General features: G+C 40.8%; 1 protein-coding gene across 2 annotated transcripts; it reads right to left on the bottom strand.

Moving 5' to 3' along the window:
- Positions 1-2919: 2919 nt before the first annotated feature.
- On the bottom strand, positions 2920-9203 carry slc26a1 (solute carrier family 26 member 1). Of its 2 annotated transcripts, none has more exons than XM_048258302.1 (3): positions 9117-9203; positions 5201-5854; positions 2920-5064 (listed from the first exon to the last, which is right to left on the bottom strand). In XM_048258302.1, exons 2-3 carry the CDS (start codon positions 5825-5827, stop codon positions 3547-3549), a joined length of 2145 nt encoding a protein of 714 aa, XP_048114259.1. In that variant the 5' UTR covers positions 5828-5854; positions 9117-9203; the 3' UTR covers positions 2920-3546. The 2 variants fall into 2 exon arrangements, with proteins under 2 accessions (XP_048114259.1, XP_048114258.1); XM_048258301.1 differs by lacking the exon at positions 9117-9203 and adding an exon at positions 6757-6893.
- Between the last annotated feature and the right edge of the window lie 1613 nt (positions 9204-10816).

Raw genomic sequence — 10816 nt, 5'->3', positions numbered from 1 at the left:
CTCTCCAGGTCTCTTTCATGCCAGAAGGGACAAAGGGAGGGACTGGACGACGCTCAGGAACCACAGGTCCAACGGAACCTGTGGCAGAACCAACTGCCATGACTCTGGAAGCAACAAAACTGGACTGACTGGAAGCAACGAAAGGGGGTGCCGAAGCAGCCTCGCCATCATCAAAGACTCATGGCACATTGTTCACTGCCCGCACAACATATTTGGACAGACACAAGGGTGCACACTTACACTTTGAATACAATGCTGAGACAATGCAGACACATTCAAGTTTCATAAGAGGACCCTTCTTCAACGGAAGAGAAACGCAAGAAGGGATGTATGCTGAACGCTGCTTTCCTTGCTCACACACACACTTACATTGATTATGGACTGATTATGGACTTTATAAAAAAAAAAAAAAATAAAAAAATAATGTAAAATTGTTCAAGAATGCTCATTCAAGACCTTTATGGAATCTTATGTTAAAATTCAAGTCATTCAGACTTGAAAAGGGGGAATTGATAGCAATAATGTTAGGGTTAAAATTAATAATAATTTAATTTCAAGACTAGTTTCAGTTAGCCATGTGGCCCCTCTTGGCATTAAACAGAGACACCCTCCCCTCCCCCAATGAAATGCTAATGTACTGGTTCCAAGGGCTATCAGATCCACAAGACAAAGGATGTTACCTTGCTATAATGTATCCATGTGTCATGAAATGTAAATATATTCATGTTTGGTATCATTGTAATAGTCTCAGTACAAGGATTGTAATGATTTGATTGTGAGAATGTTTGGAATATTCTATAAGTGATATTTCTGATATATAAGATATCTCTCCTCATGCTCTTCAGATAAGAATGGGTAGGTGTGAAGTAAGTGTGAGTAGGTGTGTCTGATGCCAAGTGGAGAACCAACCACGTGGGATTGTTTTGCCGCCAATTTCTTTCTTTGTTTAACCCATACAAAAGTGACTAACTTGCATTGTAAGAAGAAGGATGGAGAACTGAGGAAGAGAGGGAGAGGTTGATCCAACAGAGGCCATGGCCTACACAGACCAAAGACCATTTTTTACCCTCTCTGCTTGTAACAGAATAAACCTGATTCCTGAGTGTTTCTGAAGTTTGCCAGTCTAAGTTAATATTAAGTAATTATTCACCACAATTACTTTTAGAACTAGATGTACCGCCGAGCGGTACAAAATATGACCGCCGCCCAGTCCAGCACATTTTTTCCACAAAAATACACTGAAAGGCCTATATGATTCTGTCTCACTAAATTGCATTATCCACACTCAATTCTCACTGGTATCTGCTAGACAACAAGTACCAAAACATGATTAGTTCATAGATTTCACATGTAAAATTCATTTTATACAACCCCACCCCCATCTTGCCTGTTCATAATTCTGAGAAATTCTTGAATTGTGTGCATGTGTGCGTGTACATGTTTATGTTTATGTGTGTGGGTGTGTGTGTGTGTGTGTGTGTGCTTGTGTGTTTGCCTGCGTATGTGTGTTTGTGTGTATGCGTACATATGTCTACTGTGTGAGTATGTGTCATACGTATGATTACTTTGAATGTATGTGTGTGCGTGTGTATCTGTTTATGCACATGTGTGCACATGGAATGGGTTAAAATGACCCCTGGGGGCAAACATACGGAAAAAAATGGTCATCCTAGGCCCTATGGTTCTCAAGATATTCACAGAAAACTGTGTCTGCCCTACCCTCCTTTCGGGGGGTCCAGTACAGCGGGGGGCTACAGATCAAAACAAAAATGATGGTTCCATGCTATCCATGTGGGGTTACATGCCCACCAAGTTTCGCGGTACCCCGGGTCTTTCAGTGTCCCGAATCCTTGTTGGTGTAAGGTCACTAAATGTACACATAAATTATTTTATTGTAAGGCCCCCCATGAACGAAAGTTCACAAAACTTGGCATGCATTCGGAGGGTGTCATAATGATCCTACACTTTCAATTTCGTGCAGTTTTGACCATGTCAGCCAGAGATATTGTGATGAAAAACACCTCATTTTTTTTGCTTTTTAATTTTTAACTAGGTGACGCTATACATGAAATAAGTGGTAATGGGATGGGTTGACATGCCCCCTTAAGACCAACATACAAAAAAAAGGTGGACCTCCTAGGCCCTACGGTTCTCGAGATATTCACAGAAAACTGTCTCCGGCCACCTACAGGCCAGTTGGTGTATAGTAACATAAATTAATTTATTGTGTGGCCCCCCATGAACGGAATTCCACGAAACTTGGCGTGCATTCAAAGGGTGTCATAATGATCCTACACTTCCAATTTCGTGCAGTTTTGACTATGTTAGGTCACAGATACCTGCGATTACAACACCTCATTTTTACTTTTTGTGTTTAACTAGGTGGCTTATACATGAAATGAGTGGTTATGGAATGGGTTGACATGGCCCCTTGAGATCAACATAAGAAAAAAATGGTCCTCCTTAACCTTACGGTTCTCGAGATATTCACAGAAAACTGTGTCTGCCCTACCCTCCTTTCGGGTGCAGTCCAGCCGGGGGCTACAGATCAAAAACGAAAAACGATGGTTCCATGCTATCCATGTGGGGTTACATGCCCACCAAGTTTCGCTCTTCACCCCGGTCTTTCAGTGTTCCGGGAATCCTTGACGGAAATTTGGACATGCGAAAAAGAAAAAAGAAATCTGACTAAACCTATATGACCGCCGCTTCGCTGCGCGGCGGTCATAATAATATTGTCAAGCCTATTCTTTGCCTCCAACAACAAGCTTTTACCTGCTGACATTTTGGTTTATTGTTTGATCTACTGTTCAGATCAAATAGGCCTGTAGGTTTAGAATAAGCTGTATTTGAATACTTTATTGTAATTTTCTGCATTTATGTGTTTGTGTAATGTATTTGAGACAACAGCCTTCCAGCTCTGAGGGTGGATTTTTTATATGCATCATTTTTGTCACATATCCAACAAAACACATGGTCACAGAAATAACAAAAAGGCCTTTCTTCAGGGGCCATGAGATGACATTTAGTTTCTAGGCTAGGTATCAAAATATGGCATGTCTATAAATAAGATTTGTATCAAGTACATCAAGTATACCCCCCTTATTAGACATTCTCTGGTATACCTATATGTATACAACAAGTGTAACAATGTAGTTTTTGATTAAGATACCCAAGCGTAGACAAATATGCTTAAACAAATATTACTGACATAAAAGGTGTGTCGGTTTTAACTTTTAAAAAAATGAATCCTTTAGATTTGGTCAAATTTCATTCTCATTTTTCTATTCTCTTCTGATCTATATAGTTTTTTCTCTCATTCAGTGCAATGAAATTCACAGAAACAGACATTCAGTAAACCAAGGGAATATCACTTTAAAGTGAAACATGGTCTTTAAAGCTATTGTGTTCTTAAAATCATTCATTTAAAGTGATATTTAAATATCCCATTCACAGATAGCTTGTGGATGACCATTGGCATCAGTATATCTCTTAACTTCTCCAATGAAACATACACCACATGCCGATTCTCGCGACCCATGTTATTTATACAGGTGTATTGCCCGCTGCTTCTGCTGTTGGAACATCACTGGCAAAAAACACAGCACTGTGAACCGTATGAAACAATAAGCTGGGCATGTCCTTGTCAGCCGGCCCAAAAAAGGCTACTCGCTTCAGTGAGTCTATGACTGAAGTATTGCAGCATGCTAAGAGAACTGTGACACCAATTTCTTTATACTCTTTCACTACATTTTTAAATGTGGTCATCCCAGTGGAGTCAATAAAGGGCATGTATGAACAATCTATGATGATAGTATGGAATTCTAGGTCATTGTGAATGAGTTCTATAGTAACTTCACCATTCACTTGGTCCGCTTTCTTACTCTGTTTTGCCGCCAAATCTTTTTTTGCTGCTTTCCTCCTCCTGGTCACTTCAAGGAATGGTTCGAGTCCAACAGTTTTGTACAAGGACTTCAAAAAGATTTGCTTGTTGGCATAGTACAAAGGTGACTGAAAGCGGAAAATTTTGACCTTGGGGATGGTCTGTAGATTTTGGTACTCCTCTGTGTCTTCATAATGGCAGGAGTTATTGACCTGACCAAGTAAAGACACTTGGGGATGTTGAGTTTGTGCCACGACACACATCATGGAGAACACCACCCCAACAAGCAATCCCAGCTCCACACTTATGAGCGCCGTTGATGCCATGGTCACGATCCAGACAATGGCGTCCATTTTGCTGACACGCCACATGTTGGGCAGATCCCTGAATTTGCGAAGAGCACCCCTCAGGCTCACAATGATGATGCAGGCCAGGACACACTTCTGCAAAGCATAGAAAAAAGGGGCAAAGAAGAGCAGGACTAAGAGGACAACAAAGGCACTCACAACACTGGACACTTGTGTTTGGCATCCTGTAGAGTCCTTCACCATGGTCTTAGCCAGGGCAGCACTGGTAGTGAAGCTATGGAAGAAGGAAGGGATGATGTTGCAACAGCCAATGGCTATCATCTCTTGGTTGGGCCTAACTGTATATCCATGCTTTTTGGCAAACATCTCCGATAGGGAGACTGTAAAAGCAAAGCTAATGACTGCTAGCGGGATTGCGTCGAACACAACCCGGGACATCATGTCTACACTAGGGACCTTTGGCTGGATGAAGCCTGTGGGAATTGCCCCGGAAATACTGGAGCTGTACGTTCCATGGAAGTCAGCGAAATGGGATGCTACGGTTGCACCTGCAACCACCACAAGCTCAGTGGGAAGTGGTATTTTCAGGCGGTCCTTAAACCGCTCTTGGATCTCTTTGCCAGCCACCAGGATGCTGATGCAAATGGCACTTGTTATCATGTCACAGAAGTTGGTCTTGTGAATGTTCTTGAAGATGTTGATCCAGGTGACTACCACAGTGCCGTAGCCTTGGTGACGAGGGATCTTCAGTCCCAGAAGGTACTTGGCCTGGACAGTGAGGATTGTACACGAGGCACCAGTGGCGAAGCCATCAAGCATTGGCCCAGAGAGGTAGACTGAGACAAATCCCAGCCTTAACACAGCCATCAACACCTGCATACATACAAGTGAGAATAACAACAGGGTGGTCATTTATTAAGCTTGCAGAAATGGATAGTGCTGATGGCTGGTTAGTTATGTGTACAGAATGGAGAGTAAAGTACTGATAGTATTTAGAAGATGCCCATACCTGATAAATCCCAGCAAGTAAAGTTAGTGCAGTAGCAATTCCGATAGCGTAGCATTCTTTCCCACACTCCATGTCCAACACTCTTAATGTTGAGACATTCATAACACCACTGTAGGAATCCTCTGTGAAGTTCAGTGCATTACCACCAGCGGGCCCCTGTTTAGCGTCCTCATTCAGATCAAAGCCCGCCAGGTAGACCTCTCGGTCTACCACCTGGCCAACCATGAGGCTCATCAGGCTGAAGATGCCAACTGACACATGCCTGGAGGTGCCCATCAGGAAATAGATGATGTTGGCAAAAAATGATGTGTACAGGCCATAGATGGGCTCCAGCCCTGCCAGTAGGCAGTAGGCGATTGCTTGGGGGACAAGAATTATGCCCACTATGAGGCCAGACATGAGATCGCCCCAAACATACTCTTTTAGCTTGTATTTTGGCAGCCATAGCACTACAGGGAAGAGTCCAGTCAATGCGCCCTTTAACCTGGGCACGGAGCAGGTTAAGCTTCTGCCTATTTTGGACTTTATCACTTCGAGAGGGGCTTTGCGTTGTCGGACTCTTCTCTCCAGAGGTCCTATCACGGATGATTTGGTGTCCTCCATATTGTCTGGTGAGAGCGAACCCATGGGGTAATGGGGTTTTCAGCCAAGCTCCTGAAATGAAAAAAAAGCATTCAGAGAAGGCTTTAATCTTTTATGAGTGATTGAAACCATTTAATGATAATCATGGCTTCATTCACAGGCATTTAGAGCCATTACCAAAAGGTGTTATCCTGTTTGATCATTGTTGCCTGAGACAAAAAATACAATGATCACAGACAAATTCAGTGAATAATTCTGTAATCTATTTACAGTTGAATAAAAGGTAAACCATTAAACAATGACACATTTGATTTTTGCAAGTTACAGGTCATGACAGGCTAGTTAAACTTTCATAAAATGGAACACCATTGTAAATTTTATTGTCATGTCTCTTTTTCCGCAATCCTTTATTACATGGTATCCTAGCACTTGAGGTCTTTATTGATGCTGAGAAAAAATATGGTTGACACAAGTATGTAATGCAGATTTTACTGCCAGGGGGATTTTGCAGAGTAAAGTTTAGATAGCGAGCAAAGGGTTGCGCAATCACTGTGTGCTCAGGGGAATAAATTAAATAGGGATGAGACACAACAATGCGAGATGGTATCATTCTAAATGACGATAATGACTATAGGGGGGAAAACTTTTGACATGAGTTTCCAAGTTTCCTCTTATAGTTGCAAGGAATGCATTTGACTTCAGAGAGGAAAATGAGCTAGTTCCACATAGTAATACAAACATCTATATGCAGTAAGCAAAAAGTGACCAATTTTAAACACTTAAGACGTGGCTGTTGTGACCTGACCTTAACAGTTTCAGACAGATACTTTCAAAACAAACTAACAAAACACAGAATGCAGAAACCAGAACTTTGTGAAATGTTGAACTTTGATATATAAGGACAAACATCCCAAAGCAATAGGGCCTAACCCATAAACAAATGTGGTAGTTTATGAACAAAAACAATGACTCACCCTAAAGTCAAGGTAGTTGATAGTGTTTTGGTGGCAGACGAAAAATGTCCATTAAGTCCTACCACAGTAGACAGATGTAGTGCGACTATACAGTCATGGAGTAGACTTTATGTTTCCCTCTCTCTCAAAACCAAAAAAAGGGAAGTCTTTAATCATGCAAAGATGTTTCTGATAGGCTGAATGAACAAGGGGTGGATCAGAGGTGTATGCTTTGTGTGAAGTATAATGGCTATTTATTTGTGGAGCTCTGGCTTGAGCAATATAGTGAGGAACAGGGCAGCATTTGTAGAGAGAAAAGTCAATCTTTGACTGGCTGGGTGGAAGTGGGAGGGTAAGGAGTGGGTGTGTGACTTAGCTCTCATGCACACACACTCTTTCTCTCTCCCTCACAGAGAAAATGTCCTGCAGATGCACACAGTTTGTTCTTCACCTTACCACATTCTTTTCAATACTGATTGACGTTTTGCAGAGTAATTTTTAAGAGGATGTTTTTCTCAAAGCGTAATTCATTGTGTCCCCTCTGTCAATGTATCTGCTAATTGGATAGCTAACAGGCCAACACAATATCATGAATGTTGTGTTAGAAGAGCTCCTGTTGTTGCTCATAGATATACAGAACCCTGGAGGTGTCATTGCAAGATATTTTTTATATTGAGAAAATTGGTGCTCATTTTACTAAATTGTGTGCTCATTTTACTAAATTGTGCTCTATTGACTAGATGTGCGCACAGTTTACTAAATAGTGTGCATGTTCTACTAAGCAGTGTGCTCAATTGACTAAATTGTGCTTTCATTTGAAATTTTGCAACAATCTAGTAAAATTAGATCACAATTAAGTAAAAAGAGCGCACACTTTAGTAAAATGAGTGCACATTCTCTCGATATATAAACATATCTTGCAACGACACCTCTTGGGCTCTGTACTGATAGGTTACACGTCTGCCCAATACTATTTCTGAAGAGTTCCTCAGAATTTGAGAGAAAAGATATGGAAAAAAATGTGCAGTGTAAAGATATAGATACGTATGGATACTGTTATTTGTTTCAGGGCAATTCCATGGAAAATTACATTTTTGATAACATCCATAACGGCGATAAAATGTGATAGTATATGGTATGATGTGAATGATTACATGAAATCTGAGCATTTGCTATTTTTGGATGAAGAATGTACATGAGAAAAAATGCACAAAAAATGAATGTTATCATTTACATCATACAAATGGCAAGACATTTCACTGACGTTATGGATGTGACAAAAAGTCAATTTTCCGTGGAATTGCCCTTCATTGTCTTAAAGCTCAGTGCACTTGCAGATCAAAATCAGCATTTCTGGGATTAGTTAAGCCATTCTGATTTTTTGATCTTAAGTTGATTTGTAACCCCATTTTCTGCGTGGGCATGGGGGCTTATTGCATTATGCATGCACTGACAATGCTGTGATGTTGGACAAGAGGAATGGGTTTTGATTCATTGTATGTCACATGGTTCAATCTTATGATGTTAAGGGGAATCGGTTACAATTTCTAAAGCATAAAATCCAGTGTGTGTGCTGTTTCTACCTTCACAATACTTCAATCTAGCCACCACAATATTCATGTTACAATTGTATGGGGAAAATGTTGAGATGTAGTCATGCTTGAGATGTATGGGGTCTATTCTCGTATAGAATAGAGAGAGCCAAGACAATCACAAGACACAAAATAGTGTTTCCCAGTATTCCCTCGTATATGTACACAATGACACAATTGTCACAGATGGGTATTGAAGGATATAGCACCAGTGTATCTAGCTTTATATAGTCATAGTGTGTTCATTGTTTCAAATGTAGGCAAGTGCTATGGTAGAACATTTTGCTTGAAGATGGAGAGTTGGAGGACTTCAGAAAAGCCAAATGAGATGCCTGTGTTTTACTGATAAATGTTATTGGTTACTGTTTTATTAGCTGTTATCATGTATTATTGCCATGTGTGGCTAAGATAAATAAAACAGGTCAAATGTATATGTGTTAGTTAGGAAGCAATGGCTATCCTCACATTTGGTTACACTTATTCATTTAGAAGATATGATATTTAAGTCAGTGTTCATTACAGAAAGCTTACAAATGTTCTCAATTATGCACATCATAGATACCACTCTAATTATGAATGCCAAACCCCCATTTATTGACAGAATAAGCTGTAAAAACACAAATGGGTCATTGTTTGGCTAAGCCTCTATGGATGGCTCCATCATGGCTCTACAGATTTCCATTGGCTTTGGACCATCCTCGTCTCATTTTCTTATGTGCATAAAAGGCACCATGGTTCATAGCATTAGTGTCATTTTGAAACAACTTACTGATAGGAGAGTGAACTCACCCGCATGACTGGAGCATGTATAAAGGGTAGAGAATGCATCTTCCATGCCTTCCCTCCCTGAGTCTTCCGGTGAGCGGTGGCTGGAGGAATTGAGCAAGGGATTGTGGGAAAACACATCTCACATAAGCCTCAGCCACAGCCAATCACTGACAGGCTGACAGAAAAGGGAGGGGTGTGTGTGATTTTGTGTTTGTGTGTGTCGGGTGGGGAGGCAGGGGGTGGTGGTGATGGCTGCTTTGTCTCTATGGCAACAGAGCCCCCCTGCTATGTCAGAGAGAGAGAGAGAGGGAGCTAAAATGGATCTTTATGGGTCAGCACAGATTCAGATTCAGCACAGATTCTGTGTATAAGGAAGATAAGAGGGGTTAATGAGAAATATGTGTCCTGACCTATTTTGGCAAAAGAGAGGCGCTAATTCTTGTGCTGATTAACACACAAATTCCTCTGCTTGTAATGCTAATGTCTATGCATTTCTCTGTGCTAGATTTATAAATTGATGATGTTGTTTTCACATATACTATATTCAATATACTCACAATATGATGTCATGTTTAACTCTAAGGGAATCAGTTATTCCCCAGTAACTCCAAGGTGTGCAACACCACAGTCAAATACCCCTTTTTGAAAGTAATCCAAAGTTATCACAATTCCCTGCTATTAGAGTATATATTTTCATAATTAGCTGTCAGAATTGTTATTGAACTGAAATGCTTTAATGTAAAAGCGGGGTGGGTGGTGTTTCATTTGATGCACGTACACCAAGTGATGATTGCCAGTGGGATTGGTGTGCTGCAGGTGCTTGACCTTTTGAACTACTGTGAACTTGTAGTACAAACTTTCCAGTCGAGGGATTATGAGGGATTCTCACAGGGGCCAGCTGGCCTGTTTGGTGTGGTACAGTCATGTCTCCAGCCCCACCTGTGTTCCGGTCCTCCTGGGTCACGCTAACCCATCATTATCCATTAACTCCTCCAAGAAAAATACAACCTGTCGACAATCTCGGACCATAAATGTTTGTGTGCCGATCCATTAAAGGGGGTAAAATATTGCAAGGTCTCGTGCTTTGTTTAGAGGCACTCTTATCTTGTGTGAGGTGTTCTATTCACGAGGTGTTCTGTCAGCATTCGTGGTGGTGTGAAAATGAACAAGCTGTTTAGGATCTGACCAGACGTGCCACCTACAGTATATTGAGATGCCATCTCTGACATACTGTACAGTAGATGCCACGCATCAGCTTGATTCACCCGTAGCAAAGTTTACATTCAGGAGCCTTATCATAGTTAATAATATGGTATTGAGTGGACAGCTGTAAAGTTGAATTGTTATATGAACTCTTTGTAAGGTTATACCAACTAGATAGATCTACCTAGATCTACCATGCCAGAGGAAGTGCTTGCATTATGGTCTTTTAAGGGTTTGTCTGGAAAAAGGTAAGGTTAATAACTTCGGTTCTGACCGGTCATGTCATCTGAGAGTGACTTCCATCAAAGGAACTTGACTGAAAGAGAGAACAATAACGTATTACATTTTTCAAGCCAAGTTTTTTGTATACATGTTCTGCTCAAAGATTTTATCACTGCGATAAGGTTCTTTGAAGTCACTGTATTTTTTCAAAGTAAAAAAAAAAAATGCATGTGACAATAAACTTCCTTGTATCCTTGTATCTTGTATCCAAAGTTACTTTGAAGTTACAGTGGCTT

The sequence above is a fragment of the Alosa alosa genome, chromosome 12 (genome assembly GCF_017589495.1).
Source record: "Alosa alosa isolate M-15738 ecotype Scorff River chromosome 12, AALO_Geno_1.1, whole genome shotgun sequence".
Taxonomy (NCBI): Eukaryota; Metazoa; Chordata; class Actinopteri; order Clupeiformes; family Clupeidae; genus Alosa; species Alosa alosa.
This window is presented reverse-complemented; position numbering and strand designations above follow the sequence as displayed.

Excerpts from the sequence above, each read along its gene's own strand:
- slc26a1 (XM_048258302.1), bottom strand. The coding sequence starts at position 5,827 with ATGGGTTCGCTCTCACCAGACAATATGGAGGACACCAAATCATCCGTG. Across the intron at positions 5,065-5,200 it reads TACTTGCTGGGATTTATCAG|GTGTTGATGGCTGTGTTAAG; the intron begins GTATGGGCATCT and ends GTATGTATGCAG.